Consider the following 25,969-nt stretch of genomic DNA (forward strand, 5'->3'; position numbering starts at 1 on the left):
GGAGCCTCTGAACTTAAAATAAGTTTCCCTGTAAACCTCTATTGTTGGAATAAATATGTTTAAATGCAGCATTAGCTTGTCCCGGTTTGACTTTGCTATTAAGCTATATGTAGGTGTCATGAATAACGAATTATTACTATTACATTTATTTAATGTTATGTTTAGTGACTTCAGGGAATTGTGAGGATAACAATCAAAGGATAAAAATTACAGAGAAGACATAAATTGCAAATTGTAAAATTATAAATGTAAAATAATTTCTTGACCATGACAAGTTACTTTGATCATGAAGTAAAATACTATATTTCTCATTGTTCTTTGTCGTTCTGTGTCTCATTTTTGCAATACTTTGTCTTGTTTTTTTGTCTGACCTTTGTCATTTGTCTCATGTCTTTGTCAGTTTTTTTTTGGTAATTTTGTATTTCCTTTTTGTCTTGCTTGTGTTTTTTCTCTCATTTTTGTTTTGTTTCTTGCTTTTGTCATTTTTGGTCACACTGGAACTTCTTTTTATCAAATTTTTTGTCTTGTTTTTGCTTAGCTTTGTGTCATTTATCTAATATTTTTGCCATTTTGCGTCTAAGATTTATAACATTTTGTCTTATTTTTGTGTGACTTTTGTCATTTTGACCATAAAGTAAAATCCTATATTATTCAGTTCCAGATAGCTGTGATTAAATGCTTTGTTCCTTTGTAGACTCATTGATCTGTAAGTTGTAATGTGTAAATGATAAAGTATAATATTGCTGAAATTTATTTTTTTTTCTTAAGAAATTTCAGGATGTTCATGTCAATGTTTTGTAAAAAGATAATTCCTCAAACGTGAACATTGTCAGAATGTACTTTTTTTGTTGTAAAACAAAGGAAACATTGTGAGTTGTGGTTATTTATAGGTTACTATGCTGTGATTTTACTGGTCCAGAACACTTTAGATCAAGTTGGGCTGAATGTGGTCCCTGAACTAAAATAAGTTTGACACCCTTGTATTAAAGTGACTTCATGTATGTGTGTGAAGGCAGAGACAGCAGACAGTCTGTTTAAACATGTTTATTAATCTTTCATTACATTTATTTGACCAGCAGACGATGGTGTGCGTTCTCACAAACACATTCAAGCTGTTCGAGCATCAGTAAAAAGAGAAGTTTCTATATCTGTGATGAAAGTAAAAAGCAATAAATACTCTATAAGAGCAAAACAATTCCTGTAAAGTTTTAATCCCTGCAGTTATTGCTAAAAATAAACAAAACAAAAGCTTAAACTTAGAGCATAACATTTGCGTGCTCTGGAGTTTCGGCATCATTTTAAGGATCAATAAAACATTTTCAAAGTCTTCAAACAATGATGTCAAATCAATATATCAGGACAAAACTACCAGTCACCTGAAATATTAATTTAAAAAAGAAGTCATTATACATGTTCACATTATGCAGTTTTAATTTGTACCACAAGGAGGCGACAGAGCGAAAACTACACTTTAAAAATGTACTAAATCCCCTTATTACAAAAAATAACAAGCACTATGATGTCGACAGTTATTGATGATTATTGATAAATGTCTGATACATTCACAGCAGGCGTCACATCTCACCTGTTTACATTCATTCATCTAAAATACACATCAACAGACAGGATTCAGAGCCCTGGTTTTCAGTTTATTCATACAGAATATTCAAAAGATGTACTCACATTAACACCTCATGCATCCAAACATCATTTCCAGTCATGACAATATTGCAATAAAGCTAAAATTTTATTATTCCAGATAATTTTTTTCCTGAGAAACATGCAGTAAAATTCTGTGCAGAACGAGTCCAACTTCTACAGTTATTGTCTGCATGAAACAAAACAATAAACAACAATATAATCCTCAAATGTCACAGCTGTAAAACAAAAACAAGTGCGCATCTTCATTAAGCTTCTAAAGAGCTAAACAGCAAAGTTTAAGCCTTTGGTCGTCATAAGAAGTCTGTTGTAAAAATGGAATAATTGAGTATTAGGAAAATATGTCAATGTGAAAAGGTCCTCACAATTTTTATTTATTATTAATCAATGTTGTTTCATTGAAGACAAAAAGTTTAAGAATGAAACTGATGTAAAGTTGAAATTTTGTCTTTTTATGCAGCAAAAGTGAAATGAATGTGGAACATGCAGTGCAAGTAAAGTGTAAAACCAAAGAGCCTCAGCTTTAATTTCACTGCATGAAAAAAGAAGAACAAAAAATACCTTTTCATAAACAGAAGAATTACTAATAACATTAAAAATATCAATAACTAAAAGACCTTGGAACTCAAGAACTATCAAGAATGCTTCCCTTCTTTAGAGGCGTCAAAATCTAGAAGCAAAGAGGTAAATTTAAGGCTCATACTTCTTGTTTTACTGCTGAGTTTCCTGTTTTTAGCTTTATAACTGTTACATTCAAAGTAATCTTGAGGTCTGATGAGAGCTGAACTGCCAAATCTCTGAAATAAAACAGCTCCTGTAATTTGTATTTCAGTAAAATCCTCATTAAATACTGAAAAAAATTAGAGGTAAAGTCCTGAAAATTAAGTCGTTTTCAGTCACAAAACAGTCTCAGCCGTTTATGCTCCGCTATGCTAACTAGCAAGCTAAATTTACTTTTATTGCACCGGTTATGTGCATGACATTAAACAAAGTTCCTTAAATTTGCTCTCACCTTCACAACACAGACTTTGAACTCTTGTAAGACGGAGACAGTGTACTTCTGCTTACTTCACTGCCGTAAATGCGGAAAACAATAAGTTGGAAAAACTGCGCTGGTCCAACATTCTCAGCGACACAGAACTCTAAAGCAGAGCACGGTGGTTCTGTGGAGAACCAGATTGAAGGACCTTTCCTGTAAACACCGGCACCAGAGTTCCTGCGGTGGAAAGCAGCCGGTTGTTCGTTCATACCTTCAGCTCAGGAGCGCCGTCCTCTGGGCTGCTGAGAGAACAAATCTCCATAGACTTGTTGGTTTTGCTGTCGTCGTCCGGACTGAACAGGCGATCCAGCTTGAGGCCAGGTTTCCTCTGTCGCCCTATCTGGAGCAACCCGAGCATCATGATGAGGATGCAGATCGCCAGCAGGATGGAAACTCCAACCAGCTCGCCGTAGTAGCTCTTCTCTTTAGGGGTGTCGTTGCTGAGATCCGGCGAGGACCGGGTGTCGGTTCTGGAGGTCAGGCTGTCGTCAGTTTCGATTCTGGGATTTTCTTTGCTGAAGTCGGTCTCATGTTTAAGAGTGGTTGTAAATGTATCTTCTTTATCCGTGGTGTCGAAGTCCTCTTTGTCTCCTGAAGGTTGCATCACAGTAGTCACTGTTTGCAAAGTTGGAATCTCCTCAAAAGGCTCGTCCTTGCTCTCATGTACCGACTGTTCATCGTTCTTTGGCTTTGGGGTCCTGGAGCGTGGAGGGGCGATCTGCCGGACATTGTAGCTCTTAACAGTTTCCTTGTAGCCGCCTTCCTCTGCCTCACAGCGGTACGTCCCCAAAGTGCTGGAGGTGGCGAGGAAGCTGAGGCTGCCGTCAGCTGATCGGATGAAGAGGTCCTCTGGTAGGCTTGTGAACCGATCGGAGGTCCAGGTCAGAGTGGCCAGGGTGGAAGGTTTCTCACACTGAAGCCTCACCACTTTATTCAAAGAAACTGGGATTTCTGCAGAAAAAAGGAAAATGCAAGTAATGAGAGAGAAAAGTTCACTCAGTGTACAAGGACAAAGGTTAACTGCCTTGTTGTTCTCATTTACAGGCAGCAAAGCATATTGTTTTGCTGTCAGAAAAAAGCCCAAAAAATTCAGCAAAGAAATTCCCCAAATTTCTGAAAATTTGCAAAACCTTCAGGAAGAAAATTCCAATAATTCCTTAAAAGTTTGATTTGAAAGAAAAAAAATCCCCCAAATTTGTCAAGAAAATTCTTGTAAATATTTTCAAAAAATGAGTAAAAATCTTCTAAAAAATCCTAAAAATATCTAAAGTGAGTCCATATATAGCAGTAAAACTTCTAATATTTTCTTTAAGAACATTCACAAAAAAATCAACCAAAATCCAGCGGATTTCGCTGGATTTTGGTTGATTTTTTGTGAATGTAGAAACAGATTTTAACTTTTTCCCCCCACCAAAAATATTTTCAAAAATTTGTCTGATTTTTGTCATTTTGTGTCCCATTTTTTTTGTTTTTTCTGACTTTTGTCATTTCTCTCATGTTTTTGTCTTTTTCTGTTCCATTTTTGTCTTATTTTGTAATTTCTCTCATGTTTTTGTTGTTTTGTTTCCCAAAAATGTTGAAAATGTGGACATCGGAAGGCCACACTCTGATGAGCAGATTTCTTATCTTTACTGAGGGAGATGTTACCTGTGTCACCACCAGCCTTGGTTTCTCCCCGACATTCCTCTTCTACGTTGCCGTCCTCCAGGCTTTGAACCCTGGGAAGTAAACCGACAGCATGTCACAAAAGACACATTCGAGAGTCGCTATAACATCGCTTGTGACGGCAAACTGTGCCTGCAGCATCCAAACATGCTTTAAACAGATCTCTAGAGTCCAGTAGATTAAGGATGGATAAATGTGTTTATTAGAGCACAAACAAAGACAAACAGAGAAGAAAAGAAAATACATTTCTTTGATTTAAGCTGCCCTTGTTTTTCCTGACATTTGTGGGTGTTAAGTGAACCACATTCAGCATCCTGTTGCTCTGTAATTAGTCTGAGCCAGTACTATCCCCGACATCAGCCAAACACTTCACAAACACAAGACTGACTGAGATAATTGAGACAATAAACTACATTTGACCCTCCAGTCAAATATAGTAGGACTAAAGAGAGCAGATAAGTCTAAATATGGAGGAATATAGTTTGATGAAAATGATTAAGCTGCCCTTTAACGTTCTGCTCAACTAAATGGTAGAACACGCTTTGACTCACTATATTTTATTGAAAAATATGTTTTAGTTAATTTCACCTGGTTCAGCCATCTCTGCCACTTGTTTGAGGTACATTATACTAAAAAAGAACACGAGATGTCACTTTGTTTTGAAATAGCATGCAGAAGAAGTGACATATTGTCATGTCTAAGGAGTTACTGAACATAACTGTATAAACTGAAACATAGAAAGAAAGACCTAAAAGGGTCAAATCATTTTTGCAAAACATGCTCTACCGTTTGGTAGAGGTCAATATTTCCAAAACCGGGGGATCTGTTCATAAAAGAATAATTAATTGTTGTTATTAGTGCCCCAAGGACATAACAAATGTAAAGAAATCATTTTTTCATTGCTTTTTCCTTGGTGAGGACGTCAAAGGGCGAGCTAGCAGCCTGTAGGGTAGGGATGCTCAGTTAACCCACTGCTGTTGCATGATATATTAATTACAAGTCTATGAAACAGCAACACTTCTAACACACTGTTAGCATAAAAAACAGCATGTGTTACTTTCACTGACATGTTCTCATGGCCGCCGTCCAGACCGGTGCAGAGCTTCCTGGTCCGACTCCATCCACACAGAGGATCTCTGGCCAGAACACACTGAGTGCAGGAGGGGTAGATGGAGCAGGAGGCCACAGGTACAGCAGTCACACCCTCAGAGGTTCCCACGTACACAACTCCCTGCACAAACACACTTTTTAACGCACATCCAACCTGAGCAGAACACCCAACACATCATCATTTCATTTCTCACTGAGTTGAAGACTTTTCCGTCACTGTCGTTTCTCTTGTTCTTTACACAATCACTGTTTTTGTAACATCACAGGTGTTGGCATTATGCAGATGACATATCGCTGTTTATTTCTGTTTAATTTGAATTTCTCTTGTGTCTCATGGATGATTAACAGCTTTTGTATGATGATTGTATGATCATCCCATGTACGATGATACATGGTGACTGTAGGATGATTTCAGACTCTCTGAAGTATGTTTTCATTTAAACATTCGTCATACAAATAAAACCAACGTTTTCAGTTGATCGCATGTCAAACTAACAAAAACTTATATTTCCTTACAGTAGTGGAAAAAAAACTTGAAAATGACACCGTTTATCGGAATGAACTGAGAATTGCAAAGCTAATTTCAATATAAAAGGTGCTATGGATACAATACTATTTATAATTTATAATTTATATAATCTGTTGTGTTGTTTATTTAAACTTTGGATGTTTTTGGTTATAATATCTTATCATGTATTCAGATTAAACAAACAGCTATATTAGGATAAATAGATAGATAAATACCTTGGTATGAATATTAAAGTATGATTTATAAATACAGTGTAAGGTTCACCTTGGAGGCCGACAGGACGATGCTTTGGACCGGCTGAGGTTGTGTGAAAACCTGAATCTCCTCAATGACTCGAGGACCTCGATCGAACAAACCAACCTTATGAAGGAATCCAGACTCTGGACAGCAGAAAGAGGTGACAAACAATTAATTATAAATATTTTATGAAGACACCGCGACAAGACCTTTGCGTGAAACCTCCTATCTTGGTCATTATAAGGACTATTCTTACATGCTGTATCGTTTTTTTTATACTAGGCTATTCAGATCTCCCATTATTTAATGTGGTAACACTTTCAGAATAATTTTTTTCCGTTTTAGTTTTTGCATCAAGAAAAAGGTATTTTGAAGTTGTTTTAGTTCTTCAAGTATCTCAACAAAAAGCACTGGCAGTGAAGCTTAAATCCATTCGTTTTCATTGTGAATTCAAACTAAATAAAATAGCTTAATTAGTTAACTCTATATGTGCTGGCAGGTTCATATGTTTTCCTTGTTTCCAGGATTTATGCTAAGCTAACAGCTGCTAACCTTAGCCTCACATGAGACATGATCTGACATGACATCCAACACGCATGTTGTCCAGAACGTTGAGCTATGTCTTCCCATTTCTTTATGTGCGTTACCTGTGAGAAGGAACAGCACGGTGTATTGTTTGCCATCGGCCGCCTGCGTCCTCATCACAGCAACACGTTTGTACTGTTGCTCTGAGGAAACAACAATCGGACTGTCGTCGACTGGTTTGACGCTGCTGCTGGTCAGGAAACTCTTCTTCACCTCCGTAAGCTCAAAATCTGAAGAATTGTCCAGTCCACACTGTGGAGAACACAGAGGCTGAGTCAGGCAGAAACATCTAATCACGGTTTTGAATAAATCAGGCTGAGAGTGAAGATAAGTGAGGACAAAAGAGGCCCAGAATCAAACCATGAGGACCGTCCTTTACTTTGTTTTTAGGCATGATTTCTGTGCTGGTCAAGACCCTGGACATTTGTTCTGTGGTGGTTTTGCAGTTTAATTCAACACACAAATGACCAGGACTGGAAAGTTAGCTTTGTTATACATGTTGTTGGGATACACATGCCGTCCTACTTGAACCCAGGTGGTTTAAACATGAGCTCTGGCCTGAGGTCATTAACCATTACAGAAGTCTTTGTCATGATGCCCGTTGCTCGCTAAAACCCCCACAATTCTCTCTGCCTGCCAATATGGATGGCCGGTGGACAAAGTGACTGCATGCTCTGGTTGATACAGAATTAAACAGTAAAAAAAGGCTCCACCTGGCGGAAGAACCAGGTGCTACAGTACTTGGAATGTGTATTAACCAGAAAATGGAATAGGACTGGCAGAATATTAAATTACTTGGACTGGATGCCAAGAATTTGATTGGGACATCACTATTTTTTTGACAATTTCCTTAATTTTTAGACCATTTACTTTTTGTTTTTTGGTTATTTAGTTTGTTTTGGAGTTCTTTCGTTTCTTTGTACGTTATTTTATGCTACATTTAGTTCTAGTTTCATCTGATTTGTCCGTGTGTGGGGGAAGGCCAATGAAGGAACTTAAACGTGTCGTTACATTTCGTGATGATTTCAGGCTGCAGCAGGGCTTTTTCTTATTACCTTCCCCAGGTAAGAGTGTGTTTCTGTTAGTGGACTCCACTGGTGGTTGTTCATGTCGAAGGTCCTGTAGCTCCCAGTGAACACCGTCTTGATGTCCTGCAGCTTAAAGACACACACGGCAGACTCTGGACCTGTGGACCTAAAAGACACCAGACTGTTACTGAAGTGATTCGAACAGATTTTATAGATACGTTTGACTTGTCCAACACTTTAACCGCAAGCATCTCAAAACCAGCACATAGACAAGAGATGTCTTTCCCAGAGGATGAATATTTACAGCATAATTCCATATGTATTTTTATGTAGTTCTGATGTGTTCAGTATTAATCCACAATGTATAAACTTAATGAAATAAAAACCATTGAAGGAGAAGGTGTGTCCAAACTTTTGACTGGTAGTGCATAGCACTACAACGTGTTACATTAAAAGTGTACAATATGTTGTATATTTTGAAACTGACATACTGGAGTGGTTTAGCTATCTACCAAGGATGCTGAATCTATTTAACAAATTACATTTTAAAAATGAATACAAAGTGTATTGTGTCATTTAACATGATTACATGTTAAAAATTATAAACTAAAACTACATATTGACTCAGCAAGTTAAATTAGAAGGATTTCCAAGGTTTCATAATGGATGTTTTATGTTGTTATTTATGTATTCTTATTCTATACTCTTCTTTTCATTTATGCATAGGTCTTTCATTTGCACTTACTGTATACACATACAGTTATTATTATGAATGGCTTCAGTGAAAACCCAAAATGTGAGTTATCCTGTTTGGTAAGGTTTGTGGAGTACCTTGTGTCTGGAATTTGTCTGTCACCTTCTTGTTTTTTTGAAAGCAAACGTGATGAGCGAGTGTTGGGTCTGACTGACAACTCGAAGATATTACACAAACTTTAAAATCTACCTGATTTATCGTGTATTTTCCTCTAAACGGGACAATAATTTACTAACTGAACATCATGCTGCATTGAAGGAGACTTGACACTAAGGATTGATTCCATAAACTTATCAAGCAAATGTTTGATGAGGTGACAGATCAAGTGAGAATTCTAATTATTTTCTTATTAGACTTTATTTTAGGGAGTCCCCCTCCTGCTGGCTGTTAGTGAGAATGCAGGTTTAAGGCACTTCTGCATCTTTTATATACAGTCTATGAGAACATGTCCAGTTGTTTGCAAGCTGATGATGTCCTACCATTGAGAGGTGAAGACACCATAGAAGAGAGTTTCTGAGGTGCTGCTGCCCTCTGGTGGTTGGAGGGTGAACATATCCTGCAGGATATTGAAGGGAAGCTGTTTGGGAGACTGACAGAGCAGAGGGGCTTTGGCAAAGGACGTCCACTTCCTCTGCAGCGTCCTCTGTCCACCAATGTCATCCTGTAGGACCGGCACACAGGGAATGAACATTAACATCATTAAATTACATTCATTGTGCATTCGGGTGCTCGTCTCTCGGTTTACTGTCACCTTGCAGACTTGGGCCACCCGTGCAATTTGCAGCTCGTCCACAAAGTTGAACTCTTTCCCAACTTCGCTAAAGAAGAAGTAGAGTTTCTTGTCAGCCGGGTCCAGCGACGAACCAACAAACTTTGGCTCTGAAATACAAGAAGTGATGACAGAGCAGGGAAGTCAGGGTGTTGTGCCATGTGGTCTGAATGTAGGGAAAAGAGATCTAAGAGCACATGAGCTGAGACAGGGGGCAAACAGTCACATGATAACACAATATTTTATAATACAGGGTGACCCAAAAGTTTGGAAACAAAGTTTAACTGCAGTGTCTATTTGAGTTGGGGGTGCATGAATTAATTCTTATTTTACCCATTTTTGTTATACCATAATAAAATAACTTAAAAGCAAAGTATTTGCCAAGTGCAATAACTTGGAAGAAAATTAATAGAACCATAAGGTACAGGTATGCTGGAGCATAACTTCAAAATGCAGGCCATCAGTGTCAGATTTCAAAACTCTTGATGGTAAAGTATCTGACAGTTTTATTTTTTTTAAACATCCAAAAGTACTATGAGGCAACATTTACTGGCCAGTTTGAGGAACCTTCATAAGCATAAATGAAGATACATTCCAGAAGATACCAGTGTAACCAGGTGGTGGAAACGTTCACAACTTTGTATAAGAACATGTCGAAATATGTTTGTTTTACACTAGTCTGTTACTCTTCTGAATATATCTGTGGTACTGATTTATTGAAATAACATCATATTATTTGGATTATAGACTTTTCATTTGTTTCCAAACTTTTGGGTCACCCTGTACATAACACCTTTGTTTCTGCATGTTAAAATCTATTAACCTGAAATCCATTTTGACGATCAGTTTCAAAATCCTTTCCAGAGAAAAGTGAACTCTGCGGCTTGATGAAATCTCTCTGCAGTACAGTTTCGTTTAAAGCGAAGTGACCCAAATAAATGTATTATCTGGAACTATGAGGAACTAAACTACCTTCACTTTTATTAAAGTTGTCTGCACTTCACAAATTTAGTTTAAATTCTTTTTTTTTTCAAGTTTTTTATTCTACCATATTCTTATTTTGTATTTTCCAGGCTTTATTTTTTCTACCTTTGCCCATAGAGCACTTGGAATAACCTCTCTGTATGTTTGCTCGGTTATGAATATCCGCATTTTTGAACATTTTAAGAATTATGGCCAGCCTGCTTCTTATTTCACAGGTTTCTACTAGAGAACACAGTCAAATACAGTTTAAATTACTATTAAATTGAAGTGCTCAGGCTTTTGTTTTAAATCATCTCCACCTTTTTCTACATTAATCTATTTTCAATTTCTCATATATATATGTACTATTGTTGTGTCAATTGTAGTTTCTGTCCAACATTAATAACACATTGTGTCTTGTGCTTCCATACACACCAGTTAAAAAAAATTGCGACAAACATTTTATTCATATTTCAGCATCTAGCAACTTGTCTGATAGGATATGGTAACTTGAAATATATCCTCTCAAGTTAAGTCCCAACTGCTAAGATGGTGGCACAGTAGTGAAAAGGTGAAAAGATCTTTAGGACTACTACAGTGAATACACTGTCTTGGCAGTGAAGCACAGAGGTGGAGTGTGATGATATGGAGCTGTATACGTGAAAGGGTGTTAGAAGATGATATTTATAGATGGACTGTGAATGTCTGTGGTCTGAATAAACATAATACTGCCTGGCATGACGACTCAAAGTCTGCAGAAGCCTGAGGAAGTGGAACATTGAAGCATGAGAAACATGCAAATCATAAAATCACACGAGAGTTTTTAAAGATGAAAAAAAGACTTCTTAGATGAGACACCTTTTTGCATGTGTTAAACTTTAACAGCACCACAAACAGTTGTGTAATATTTCATTTTCTTGTACACTATTTTTTTTTATCGTGAATAAAATTACTACCTCAAAATCGTTGCCAGCATTACTTCTTATTTTTGGATTCTAGTCTTTTTTAGCTCATTTATTTTACTATACATGAGTTTTTCATATTGCTTTTCTAATAGGTATTGCTTATATTCTCATGTTGTGTGACTTTGTTTTCTGAGCAGTATCTGGCACACAGGATTAGATAAACAGCAGCTGCAATGCTAAATATATTAAGTAGGTATCAGAACCACTAACATTTAGGGGAAATTCAGATAAATCCGATAGTAATTTCAAAGATTTCTTTCTGAAGATTCCCCACAGCTTCGTGAGAATTGAACCACTAAACACTGGCAGTTATGTCTTGCTCTATTCTTCAAGCTTCAGTTTCTGAAACTGTCAGTCTTTTGATGTTTAAATTTTTTCTTCCTCTTTTTTCTCCGTCTGCAGCAGACCACAACACTTTGCTCCCATTCTGTGTGTTTATTTATGCATGTTGAATCAAAGCACTGTTTGAAACTCACAGGGACTGTAGGATTCAGAAACCGCTGAGGTAAACATTGGTATCGCTAACCGATGTCAGCATCTTGTTCACTTACCCTGCAGTAAGTTGAGGGATGAGTCCAGGCTGACGTCCGGGCGGCTGTCTTTGCTGAAGTATCGAGAAATCTGTGGTTTGCCTCCTCTAAAATCAACCGTTGTGGCGGTAAACAGCTCGCCATCTTCATAAGGAAAAATGGAACAGTTTGTTAGTTAAAAGATGAATATGTGTCCCTGATAACATTAACTCTAGTTCAGTAATGAAACAACAGAACAATGAAAGCAGACCGACCAATGGTGACAGCAGTGTTTCTCTCGAAGGGATTGAACGGGCAGCGACCTTTAGCACCGTCACGATGCACCATGGAGAAGCTTTCAGCATCCTGAAGGAGACAAATAGAGTTTGAACTGAACCGCAAAGTATTTCTGAAGTGGTGAATCATGAGTGAAGTGGGGAATCATTACAGTCTGGACTGGAGGAAGTGTCATTAATAAAAAATTAATCTGCTGCCGTGATGGTGTGTCCATCATTTTGTTTAAGCCTGTTCTTTGTTTGCCAAAATTAGCATCTAATTAGTATCGCTGTTAATGTGAATTACAGAAGCACCATATCACTAACTGATGAGCAGATAGAGACATTACTATAATCGATCTGCAAGTGGACCATGTTGAAGGCTAGTTATTGGAAATTGCAATATCCCATATATATTACAAAAGTGAACTACAAGTGTATATATACACAAACTTAATATTTGAATACGTTAACAGTCTCAGTGTTACATTTCCAGTTTGTTGTTAAACTCAGAGCCACTGACTACTGCAATAGTCATAGAAGTAGTAGTACTAGTAGTAGTAGTAGCCATTTCTATTCAAAGGCTCTGTTTTTTTAATTTATTTTTTTTATTTTATTTTATATCCCTTATTAATCCCACAAGGGGAAATTTAGATTTTTGCAGTGCAGGGTCAGTCACGGCCCTGGAGCACACACATTCACCCATTCACACACACATTCACACACTGATGTCTTTTGATGATGATTGGGTGTCTTGCTCAGACACCTCGACATGAGCACGATGGGCCTGGGCATAGAACCGCAACCCGAGACGGCCACTCTACCCACTGAGCTATGCCGCCCCGTTTGATCTCAAGAGTTCTACCTGCATGGAACTAAGTCCAAGTCCAAAAGAGGCTGAGTGAAATTGAAGACCAGGTCCAAAAGGAGTCAAGTTTGAATTCAGTTGAGTATTACATTTATGAATGTCAACATGCACTAGTAGAGCCTACAAAAATTACAGACCTTTTAAATGCAGAATTCAGGCTCTGTAACCAACATCAAGCTCACAATTTATGTCTGCTGTTTCTGACAAATCTTGTCTCTGTCAGTTCTGGCTCCAAAAAGCTAATTGGTGACAAGTCCAGAAACCAAAGAAAGGTGGTCAGTTCTTTAAAATGTCTTGTTGACTTACGATGTAGGCATCGTGGGGGTTGTAGGCATAGCTGCCACAGGCGTAGAGATGAGTGGAGTTTAACTGCTGCAAAACCTGGACAAAATTTGGACAGTCCACCTGCAAACAGAAACAAAGTCAGGGATGATTTTTAAAAATTTTTATTGTTTAACTGCAAGACTCAATAAACAGTAATATCATCTCACATTATCATTCTGCAGAGTTGCAAAACAGGGTGAGCTTTTTTCCTGCTGTAAAAGTCTTGGTTGTTTTTACTATAGAACACGTTTGCATTGCTTCTATGGCTCAGATCAGCATAAACTCTGGGTTCAGTCATTGGTGTAAAATGATAATTGTCTGCCTTTATTGGAGAGCTACAGTAGACAAACAGGAAGGGAACAACATATAGTACAGATCAAGTCAATTCAGAATCAAACTGGGGATTGCTGGTAAATTGCGGTAGTTGCAGTAAATTAGGATGGAGAAGCGTTTATAATTACCGTTGGATTTTTCCCTTTATATTGACAGTCTTGGATCTCGACCTCAGATGGACTCCATTGCACCTGAACAACAGAAAAACAAACAAAGTCAAACAGCATCATAGATGAGGGAGGAATAATTCAGTCTAATGAAAATCTCTGTAGCCCACCTTCTTCTTCAGGCGCATGGCCTCACTTTGACCGACGTCTAACGAGAGGATGGCATTTCGTGCGCCAACGTACAGGGTGGATTCATCATCACTTAGCAGCAGCGTGGTGGTGTTGTGGACGTCGGGGAGGCTAAAGTGAACAAGACGTCTGGCTGCAGAGTCTGAAGAAAAACACATGACATACATGGTGTCTTTATTGATTAGTCTGGACTGATGAATGATTAGAAACTGTCCATGGTCACAGGAGCCTGCAGCCTTCCCATCATAATAGATAAGGTCCTTCACGAATCAAAATACTGTTGCTATCACAAGCCTTTACTTTCTGTGAACTTTATAGTCCTGCAAATATAATTTTAAGCGAAGGATATCACATTCTTTTGGCATCAATCAGTGAAAAGATGTTTTTAGAAATGTGAATGTCAAAATTATTCAAAATCCAAACCGGAAATCTGGCCCTTCTAAACTGTTGGCACTTCTCATGTTTTTGCTTTAATTATTTTTGAGACGTGTCAAGAACGTTTTTGGAGTCCACCAGTGGTAAACTGACCTGACTAGATACAGTTTAGACAGGAAAACACCAATCTATATAAGATCATACAATTTACACAGCATGCAAGAACAAAAACCTAGACATCAAGTACAAAAATTCGGTGTAGAGCTTTATGTGATGAGACATAGATCAGGCTGAGGCTTTAAAGCCATTTTTAATTCTGTGAATGTTCCGAGGCCCTAAATAACTATGAAATGGAAGAAGTTTGGAGGCAGCAGAAGTCTTCATAGAGTCAGCTGTCTGACAAAACTGAGTAACCAAGAAGGAAGGTTCTCGATCAGGCAGGAGACAAAGAACTCAACGATCCCTCTAGCAAAGCTTTAGAAGTTCTCTGTAGAGGCAGAGAACCGGCTAGAATGATGACCAGCTCTCCTTCATTTAGGCCTTTATTGTGGAGCAGCAGGAAGAAACCATCCATCCATTTTCTTCCTCTCAGCCAGGCAGTAGGCAAAGCAGGTAATTTCAGATGTACCTTCTCCCCAGCAGTATTTTCCAGCTTATCCTGGGAGATCCAGAGGTCTTTCCGAGCCAGATGAGATAGGTGGGTCTTCTTAGAAAACTGCCAAACGAATGCGACTAGAGGGCATCATAATCAGACTCGGAATCACCTCAACTGGCTCCATTTGACATGAAGAAGCCGCCACTCAGAATATTTCACCTCCTAAGACTGAGCCCAGGCACTCTGTGGAGGAAAGTTGGCTGCTTGCAATTCCTTTAATTAAACTCCTCACCAATGTCACTCTGACATCCTGAAACCCATTTGCATTGGGCAGCAACTCACAACCAGTTCCTAGAAAAAATACAACAGCATGTTTTGGGTTTCTCAAGACTCTCTGATCTGATGAGACAAACTGAACTCCATGCACTGTGTGTACTGAACAGCTGCCAACACCATCCCTACAGTGAAGCATGGTGGTGGCAACATCATGTTGTGGGTCTTCTACTGTTGCAGAGTGCAACGATCTGAAACTAGGAAGATGGTTAACCTTTCGGCTCTACGATACACAAAGACAAGACACAAAGGAAACAGCCACGACAACGCTGGAAGGGCTTCAGGACAGGTCTTTGACCGTACACATCATCAGTGGAGATCCTTTAAGGTGAATATTCAGATCCATCCAAACTGATGTGGCCTAAGAGGATCTGCAGGAAGAATAAGATAAACTGCCTTCCTCAAGGAGTGCAGAGCCTGTAAATAATAACTAAAAAAGATTGCAATCTGAAATTTCTGACTAAGAGGCTTCTGAAAAGTTCTGAATTAAGCCTTTGAATGCTTTAATAAATCAAAGATTTTAGGTAGGGATGTCTGATCAGTATCAGAACAAACCTAAGCCTGAACCTTTAAGTCCAATGTCACACAGGTGCTGTAAAGAATTGGTAACAAATTACACACTAAACAGCTGTCCTTTGCAGATCTTATCTTGTGGGATATAGGAACACTCTCCTAGCTGATCCAAACTTTCTTTCTGACATGAGCGTTGACCAGATGTTATTAACCATCACAGAAGGCTTTGCCATGGTGCTCCTTTACAAGCTAAACTCCCACAATGCTCTCTGCTAGAAGAAGAAGTAGAGCTAATCTACAATAGTTGAAAGGCATGCTATCTAGAAAAATCGTGTCTCAGCAGATACTACATGCAAAATGCCTCCGATCAGATCGTGGGCAAAAAAAAAAGTTATTAGGACATTCCTAATCTCAAATGTTGATCTGAAACAAATTTACTTAAATTCAATCTTCTTAAGTTCCTCAAAAATGAAGGTGCTCATCAAAACCGAGACTATTCAGAGATGTTCTGCGTGTGAACAAGACCATGCACCTCTTCACAGCATTTGGTTTCTCTCACATCTAAGTTTACTTCTAATTCGCCTAAACAGAGCCACAGTTACTGTTTAAGGTGTTGAAAAAGAAACCAGTACGAGAAACACACAGAGCAATAAATAACGGCAGCAGCAACACATCGTCTGTTTCATGTGTCAGCTGACTGGCACCACTTCCTGTTTCTGAGGCCGGGTTCAGGTTTGGAGAGGATGTGGTTAGAGCTGTACATAAACACTGTCTTAATCTGAACGTCTGGGCACAGATACATGCTTAAAAGAAGCTATGATAGAGGTGTGTGACAACAAAATGATATCTTATTTATACCACATGCAGATCTGATTGTGTCTGGAAGATTATCTATGATACGCAACAACTGCATGTACATTATAGCTCAGATAATACATTATATAGGAGATACATATATTTACAAATACTTCAGTTAAACTAAAAATCAGTTGTACAAAAGGGCAGATTTCCTTAAGTTGCATCCTCCCAGTGAAGCAGCATTTAGGTGCCACTCAGTACATCTCGTCTACAGACACAACGATTGGTTTTGGTGTTTATTCTGGGATGTCAGTCTGTAATGAATATTCAGTGAGATTATAGTGATGATCAAATGGAACAAGATCACGAAAACACCAAACAGAGTTTTTCTTTTGTTCAATAAAAATGTGCATTGTTTGAAAATATGTTCATATTCATTAAAGTATATGACATCAAATGACATGGGGAAGAAATTACATTACAAAAGTTAAAGCATCAAAATGAATTAGCAGATACAATATTAATAAAAAGGACTGCATAATTAATAAACAATAATAGGTCAAAAGAAAAAAGGCCTCATTCATAGTGATATTCCAGCAGAACCAGTACTTCTGCTTTCCAGTCTCCACACTGCCATGAATGAATGCGTGTTGCTGTGGTAACGCTGACTCAAACCGGCTCTTATGGGTTTTTTGATGTCTCACAATGATACCATTTCACTAAAGGGAAGGGTGAAGTTTTACACTTGTTTCCGTTACTGTGGAAGATTTAGAAGGTTGTAACAGTAATTTCATGAGCAGCAGCACTTTAAGGTCCCAGTGGGCGCTATCAGAAGCTCTTCTCTCCCTGCTCTGTAATATTCCAGTCAATTTTCATGTAAACACTTGAAATGAACACTGTGAGAATGACATTTCATACTGAACATTTTAAGCAGTCAGACAGTGTATTCAAGTAGCACTTTGCTGAAAGATGAGGCATCACATTGGCTGCTTCTCATTTACAAGAAATCAGGGTAAAGGTTCCTTTATCGATCTCTTATCGACAACAGCTGGTTTTAAAGACGTTAAGTTCCTAGGAGCTGTGAGTCGTCACAGACGCCTGTGGCTTTCAACGTCATACAAATGAGGAACGGACACGAAGACAATCTGTCTCTGGACACACACTGCAGCGTTACCGGAACATATTGCTCAGTGGATGCGCAATACACTCTGGTAGCCGTGTTGCATTTTCAGAGATGAGTTGTCATGTTAGCCACTCATTTACACAACATTTAGGTCTAGGCTGCTTTTCGTAAATCAGGAGCATCAAGTGCGACTCGTCATCTCTTTAAACTCCTGGACAGCGTCTAAACTAAACAGTATTAATCTAAAATGAAGGTAGACTCAGCAGCTGTGTGGGTTAATTTTCTCGTCAGAGGCTTTCAGAGATGTGTTTCAGTGTCTGCCATGTTGCACTTGACTGGTCGAACACTTAACTCGTGTGCTGTCTTTCAAACCGGACCAACATGGCAGGTCCTTCGGGAACTCTCTTTTACCTTACAAGACTGAAATATGTTTCTGAAAATATCTGTTCATGGGCTGTCTGTTTCCAAACTTCTGACCAGACCAACATGGCAGCTGGTTTGGAAGTTTTCTTTAATATTTAAAAAAATAAAATGAATCTGTTTCAGTTTAGACTGGCAATGATAAGCTGAAAGTTCTCTTGGGGTTTCCTGAGTTGGTGAGTCATGCTGGATGGCCCTGATTTGCAATGTGATGGCCGGTCTATGTGACGCAACATGGCACTACCAGAATTCATAATATGACTCGCCACCTCTGGAAATTCCTGGAAAATGTTGATTTACAATGAAGGCAGATTCAGCAGCTATGCGGGATATTTTTCATGTCAGGAGCTTTCAGGGACACATTCCAGTGTCCTCCATGCTGCTCTTGATTGGTCGAACACTTAACTCGTATGCCGTCTTTCAAACTGGACCAACATGACAGCTCGTTTGGGAACTCTCTCTTACCTTAGAAGACTGAAACATGTTTCTATAAACAACTGAGGTGAGAAATAAAACTGTGAAGCTGCATAATCTGTCTTCAGCTTCAGAGGTTTCTTGAGGTGGTAAGTCACGTTGGATGCCCCTGATTTGCATAAAGTAGCAATGTGATGCCCCGTCTATGCGAGGCAACATGGCACCACCAGAATGCATAATATGACTCGCTGGGAAACTCCTGTTGTCGACCTAAAACGAATGCAGATTCAACAGCTACATGGCCTATTTCTTGCTTTTCAGTTTTTAAATGTCAAATCAAGTTTACAGACTAGCTGCTATGTTGGTTCCAGTCAGAAATTCAGAATCAGACAGCTGACGAAAATGCTCCTGTGGGCATATACCATTAGTCTCTACACTTTTTCAATATACTGCCCAGTACTGCAATTCAGAACTGCTTGAAACACTTGATTTCTACCATCTTTGGTAACAAGCAAAACACAACCAGAAGGCAACTTGAGGCTAAAGTCAGTGTTTAACTAACTCCAACTGATCAACAAGCATCAACTTCTCTCTGCTTATGCAAAACTATTTGCTTTCAATGAGTCATTAAGTTTGAAAGCAGCAATTCAGACCCTCGACTAAATGCGTTGGGGGTCTGTGGCTCTGTTAATAAGACTTGAAGTTTACTGACTCGTCTGATTCCTCTTCATCCTCCTGACTTCACAATGACTCAGACTTTTAGAGCTTCTCTTTAAAGAATAAATATTTTTGGACAATGTGCACTGACAGGACACCATCATGCAGGGTTTCTGTTTCGGATAGCTGCCCTGTTAGCACTATGTAGCAGAACTAGCTAGTCCAAGTACAGATCAGTTGGTGATCACTGCAAGCTAGCATTGCTTGAATGTAGTACAGTGGTCCCTCGCCTATCATAAAGCAGTGACCATATTCATTTCAGTATTTATATATATTTTAAGGCTTTCTAAACCCTTCCCACACACTGCACAACACTATGTGAAACAGTGAAGGACAGATGCTGAATGCTGCTACACAGGAGACAGAGGAGACTGATGCTACGGTCGCTGAGCCAATCAGCATCCAGCACTGTACGTTTTGCATTCCATTTCAAAATAAATATTCTTTTAATGTTTTAACTATTATTTTTTATGTTTTTTGTATTTTTATATATATTGTTTTCAGTTTTTTTAGGCTGAAAAATGCTTATTTTACCACAAAAATGATTAAAATAATGTAACGATCACAGAGCCAATCACTATGACTGAACTGCTGTGCTGCAATGCACCATGGGAGTTTAGGGTTTAAATGACATAATTTTGGTTTATGTTAGTGTTACAGTGTAATAATTGTGTGTTTTATTGTGTCATTGTGGTTTAGTCAGCCTAGTTAGTTTGGTTAAGTGTTGTGTTGTCAGAACCATGTATGAGTGCGTTTGATGACTTCCTGCCACATTTTCCATGATGCTTTTCTAAGTGTGAATCAAAATAAAAGCTTCTGGCAATTGCAGAGTGTATAAAAGGAAGACATCCTTATTTCAGCATCATTCTTCAACACAACTTGTCACAATAATGAATGTGAAAAATACCTATATACTACAAAATCCTGCAATATGGTGAAAAATCCGCAATACCAAATGTGAACCCCTTAAGCTTCAGTGTACCGCCGGCGGTACACCTACTAATTTGCATAGGAATTTCAAGAATGTCTGACGGCTGCAAACACGATTATACAAACACTATACGCCGATGGAAAGCTTAGATTCTCACGAATCCGCCGGTATAAACCACTTTCAGATGCGATTACCACAGCGGGTGAGAAAAACACATTTGTCCGACAAAAATAAATATTCATCCATCCGTTCTCTATACACGGCTTCAACGCACACAGCGCGACTCACATTTCCGGGTTTATTATTATACACAAAAAAAAAGATTCCATAAAAAACGGCCATAATCCAACCTTTTACATCCAGATGACACAAGCCAGTAAACTATTTTATCCAAAACATGTCCTGAAGTCGGTATAAAATCCCCGAATCGGTCATTTTCAAGGAAATGCACCTCGCGATGCCCGTCCAATATTCCCCGTATTTTTCGTAATTTTTTTTATTCAAAAATAGAATATTAGCGATTTTTTGTACTGAAAACGGCTGGAATTGACTGAAGCTTAAAGGGTTAAAAGTCTGGATTGCAGTGCGACTGCAAAAAGTGAACTGTGATATGATGAGGGATCACTGTAGCCTAGCCGCGCTAGACCCAGGTCTGAAGACACAAGGGTCCAGGAACTCTCGACAGGGAGGGAGGCGGGCTTAAAGGTTGTCTTTCAAATCACTCTGCAGTAATTGGGTAGGTATACAACCAATCAGCGCAACGAATAGGCTGACGTAGTTCCCAGAGCGCCGGAAATCAGAGGATCCGGGAGTTCAGTGAAGCCTTATTTATACAGTCAATTAAATTCGTTGCTGTGGGTTGTCTAGCGCGGCTAGGCTAGTTGTTTCCAGTTGTTTCTGTCAGAATCGTTGCGCCTCTGTTGTCACTTCGTTACGCCCGCCTTCTGACTCTACACTTCATGGTGATTTGTCGGCCAGTTTTAGGAGCATCCAACCTCGAGGCTTACCGAGGGTAACTAGACCCACCCTGGCAGAGAAGTAAATTCGTTGCCGTGGGTTGTCTAGCGCGGCTAGGCTAGGATCACTGTATTTGTAGACCAAAAAACTGAGAGCGTGAAGATGCAGCACCTGAGCATCAAGTTTAGTGCACAACAGCTTTTTATTTATATACTGCACATATCCTGAATAGCTTATTTATTGCTCACACTGTCAATTATTTCTACCTTTACATGTACATTTATCCATCTTTATTATCTACAGCTATTATAGTTTTACACTTAGCGTGTTTCTACCACTCTGTTCATGATGTTACTTCTTTTGATACATCTCAAACTGTATATGTTGCATTTTACTGCTTCTTTGGCACTTTTGGTTCGATACTAAACTGCATTTTGTTTTCTGTGCATTGACAGTAAAAGTTAAATCTAACTGAATCTACTTGATATTGGAGGGTTTTTAATAAACAGATCTACAGATGAAGACAAACCTGAGGTGTCAGGTCATTTAGGGTTGTTGGGGCGGCTGTGGCTCAGGTGATAGACCGGGTCGTCCAATGATCGAAGGGTTGGCGGTTCGATTCCCGCTCTCGCCTAGTCATGTGCTGTTGTGTCCTTGGGCAAGACACTTAACCCTCCTTTCCTCCAGTGCTGTCACACTGGTGTTTGAATGCATGTGGATGTATACTGACTGATGTTGCAGGTTGATTAGCAACCTGCACATTAGTGTGTGAATGTGTGTGTGTCTGGGTGAAGGGGAAAATTGTTGTAAAAGCGCTTTGAGTACTCTGATGAGTAGAAAAGCGCTATATAAGAGCAAGTCCATTTACCATTTAAAAGCAGAACTAGAGCATGAAGATGAAGAAGAGAAGTTCACAGAGATACTGAACCTCTAAGACTCCCTCAGCTGCCTCAAATCTGCTGCTAAAAAACACACAAGTAAAGTTTTGCAGGATAAATTTGCAGCTCATGAAGCCGGAAGACTTAAACTCTCCTGAAAGGAAAAGACAACTTATAAGAACTAACGGGGGCTCCAAAAGTCTTTAAATGTGTCGAGAATCAGAAACACCTGTAGGCACCTTCAGCATTTAGTCTGTGAGCTAACTTCACACTTTAGCTAAAATCTTTGCACCTCCTAGTAATGTGTGAAATCAACCCATGGCAGATTTCTAGTTGCTGCCAGATGCATCATTTTCCTGTTTGACATGTAACCTTTAGTCTTTTCTCAGCTGTAGAGCTGAACGTATGACTAAAGTGTGTCACAAGTTAAAAATGCATGTCATGAACGCACTGCTCAGGGGAAATTAACATGTAATAAAGACAAAACAGCACCTAATTGGTTGTTTTTAAAAATATATATAGTAATGCCTAAAATAATTGTATTTTGTTGATGAATAAATTAAAAATGACATGTAAAGCACACAGCTGATGATACAGGCTTCTTCCAATGTGGGTCAATTTCCTGGCCTCAAATGATTGACTGAAAAATTAAATTGACACAAAGTGATGATTGATGTGTCACTTTTCAGCAGGAAAGTTAAACCAGTTTCTCGTATTTTTTGAGATTGTTCTTTTTCTTCATCTTTGAAAAACTTAAGACTTCTGGATTCTAGACAAAACCAGAAGATCTAACGGAGGTCATAAACAAAACTATTAATAAATAACAAATTATCATTAGCAGCCATTAAATAGCTATATTTGGAATGATATGATCTGAAAAGTTAGCAATTTTAGTTTGTAATTAATAGAACACAAAATAAAGGAAATGGTCTTTAAAGATTTAAAGTTTCACAGCTTCATAATCAGCAATAATAGACCTTCGTTCATCTTTCCACTTCTCCTCACAATCCTCCAAACACGTGTCCGACTGATCAGAAATGTTGGACTTACCGAGGAGGAAGGAGGTTCGAGGAGGAGGCAGCGAGCCGACGGAGCTCAGTTGGAGGGTGAGGAGGAGGAGGACGCCGGCTGAAGCCATGGTGGAGGAGCAAATGATGGAAAAAGATTATTTCTTCTCCGTGTTGAATCGGTGGTGTAGCGTGCAGCAACGCTCGGCACTGAGAAAGAGCGAAGAAGCTCTCAGGAACCACAACTTCCTCTTAACGCGGGCCGAGGTCAGGGGAGGAGGAAGCTTCTCTGAAGACCATCACTGCATGAGGCTGCAGCCCGACCAACATGGACATAATGGTGTCATTATATTTTTAGTGGCATTAAATGTACAGAGGGAGGTTGAGGCATTCTGCAAGTGTTTCTGAAAGCCAATTAGAGAAGAAAGAGTTTTGTTTCTTGTACGACTCTGGTTCATTTGCTCCGTCCTGTTTCACATCCTCCATCAGCGCCCAGCTGGTTTCACATTTCACCCACCGATGCACGCAAGCAACACATCTGACCTAGAAACAGACGGTGACAGGAGGTGGGCAGAATCTACAGTAAATGTCAAGCACTGTGCAGCCATCAGGCAGTCACAAACTGATGGAGCGGAGCGAGATCAGGGAGGAAACAGGTTAGCTGGTTGTGGAGCAGCTGAGGAGACTGAACAACAGAGGACATCAGCTGGGTGGAAGGTGGGATGCATGAAGACAACCTCAGATTAACCCTCCTGCTGTCTTCATTTACAGGCCACAAAAAATATTGTTGCCTTGTCTGAAAAAAATCCAAAAATTCAGCAAAAAATTCTTCAAATTTCTGAAAATTTACAAAATCTTTTGGAGAAAATTCAAATAATTCCTTAAAAGCTTCCCTTAAAAATTACATTTAAAAAAAAAAACCCCAATCAAACTACTTTTATGCTGATGCAATTGTTGCATTATCAGTAGCTAACATTTTTACACTAAAAAAATAAAGCTTCTTACCCGTCATTTTTAACAATATGCTGTTATTTTAAATTACTGACAATAACTAGAAAAGTCACACACAAGCAAGATATTCATAACATATTAATCCTTTAAAACACTGACCAAAACTCTAAGTGATGTCAACATAAAATTCATGTATTTCTACAAATAACTCTTTTGCTGGGTTTGACTGTAAAGTTACACTTTTGATATGATGTTTAAACTGCAAAAATGTCATTATTTTACAGATATTGGCCATGATTTGAATTAAAAATATGCATAATAAGGACTGGAAAATGTTTTTAGCTGTTATGTTACAGATTTCTGTTTTTGTTTTCGCAAAACCACAGAAAAAAAGCAATAATTTATGTGCTGACTCAAACAGAACAGAACTGTACAAAAATAATGTTCACATTTAAAATATGAATTTTTACAAAGAGTAATTTGTTTATTTCTAATGTTTGACGATGAATTTACACTGTTTAACTGCATGTAAATCAGCTCCAAAATGTCATTATTTTACAGATATTTGCTGTTATTTTCACAGTTTTTACACTCTTAACAGTTCCAGTGTCTTTTACAGATTTTTTATTTTTTTTACAGTGAAACTGAGGTGGAAGAGGGTGAGCAAGTTGTCTGTATTACTCTATTTCTTATATTTACTGTTGGGTTTGTAAATGTTTTGTATATATGTTTTTTATTGACAATCCTTTTAATAACATCCAGTTATTCTGAAATATAAATAATTTGTAGTTACAGCTTAAAGAACTGTATTCAAATTCATTTTCTATACAACATGGAATCAGGACCACTTTAAAATTCAAAAGGAAAAAAAGGACCATTTCCAAGAGAAACAAGAACAAAAGCATAGCTTATCCTTCGTTTGTCTTCTAACAATCGTCCAAACACACATGTGGAACCAGCTGAATAGAAATGTGGACTTACTGAGGCAGAAGGAGGTTCGTGGAGGAGGCAGCGAGCCGGTGGAGCTCAGGAGGAGGAGAAGGACGACTGTGGAAGAAGTCATGATGGAGAACACAGATCAGATGAGAATCTCCTTTAAACCAACAAACGCTAACAGACTGCAAAAAGAAAACAGCAGAACACTCACCACAGCTGCCGAAAACATCTCTGAATAACATCATCATCACTGGAGAGTTTGCAGCGGACACACCAAACATCTGGTTTGATTAAAGCTGCAGAATGTCGGAGCAGCACAGTCGCTTCTCTGACCGCTTCTTTAAAGGTCACTTCTAGCAGAGACATGTCCTGTTTCACATCCTCCACAGCAAACATTCAGTCACACTGAACTCTGACAAAATGAAAAGTGATTAAATTCAGGACAGATCAGTGATGGTCACACTGCAGCAGAGTAGAGCCACAACACAACAGGAGAACCAGAGGAAGAACTCGAAATGGACACCGGCTACTGCGTTTCTGTATCTGCTGCGTTTTCCTCTAAAAGTCGACCGTGTGTGGACAAACTGATGGACGGGTTTCTCACTTTGTGGTGTGTTGAGGAAAATGTACTTATATTTTCAGTGGATGTAGTTTTATCTGAGCGAAACATTGGAGTACCGCCTCTATCTGCAGACAAAGTAGAAACTGATTTTATTTTGAGACTGAGCAATATTCTGGTCTTTTCTTGCCCCACTTTAATGAAACCTCTGAGCAGTCTCTCTCTCTTTCTCAAGGTTCATTGGAAAGTTAAAAATGTGACAATTCCTTTTATAGTTTCTGGCTGATAAATTGTGTCATTTTGGCATGTTTTTAGGCTAAGATGCCTTTTTTGAAGCTTTGTCAAAGAAGAATTTCTGCCACCGTTTGGGACAGACAAAGTCTATCCATCCATCCATCCATCCATCCATCCATCATCTATCCATCCATCCATCCATCCTTCAAACCCAACCGTGGCTTTTGGGGTTCAGATGATTAACATCACTGGACTGTTTAGTCTCTTAGAGTCTGACTTTGGCCAAACGACGAGGAATGAAAGCCTTAAGATGACAAGAT

At 38.7% G+C, this 25,969-nt stretch overlaps 1 protein-coding gene across 1 annotated transcript; it reads right to left on the reverse strand.

The window, feature by feature from the left end:
- Positions 1-1,029: 1,029 nt before the first annotated feature.
- LOC110967104 (semaphorin-4A-like) lies at positions 1,030-25,854 on the reverse strand. Its single transcript, XM_022216616.2, has 16 exons — positions 25,068-25,854; positions 24,902-24,967; positions 23,013-23,512; positions 13,890-14,050; positions 13,741-13,803; positions 13,262-13,360; positions 12,088-12,178; positions 11,855-11,977; positions 9,358-9,485; positions 9,086-9,267; positions 7,880-8,018; positions 6,887-7,076; positions 6,267-6,382; positions 5,431-5,594; positions 4,346-4,416; positions 1,030-3,649 (listed from the first exon to the last, which is right to left on the reverse strand). Exons 3-16 carry the CDS (start codon positions 23,098-23,100, stop codon positions 2,904-2,906), a joined length of 2,361 nt encoding a protein of 786 aa, XP_022072308.2. The 5' UTR covers positions 23,101-23,512; positions 24,902-24,967; positions 25,068-25,854; the 3' UTR covers positions 1,030-2,903.
- Positions 25,855-25,969: the final 115 nt, after the last annotated feature.

Source organism: Acanthochromis polyacanthus, chromosome 12 (assembly GCF_021347895.1).
Source record: "Acanthochromis polyacanthus isolate Apoly-LR-REF ecotype Palm Island chromosome 12, KAUST_Apoly_ChrSc, whole genome shotgun sequence".
NCBI lineage: Eukaryota > Metazoa > Chordata > Actinopteri > Pomacentridae > Acanthochromis > Acanthochromis polyacanthus.

Bases quoted from the DNA above. Each gene is read 5' to 3' on its own strand.
- LOC110967104 (XM_022216616.2), bottom strand. From the start codon at position 23,100: ATGGCTTCAGCCGGCGTCCTCCTCCTCCTCACCCTCCAACTGAGCTCC. The intron at 9,268-9,357 runs GTGACAGTAAAC...CCGGTCCTACAG, and splicing joins GGGTGGCCCAAGTCTGCAAG to GATGACATTGGTGGACAGAG. The intron at 8,019-9,085 runs GTAGGACATCAT...GGTGTCTTTTAG, and splicing joins GGTGTCTTCACCTCTCAATG to GTCCACAGGTCCAGAGTCTG.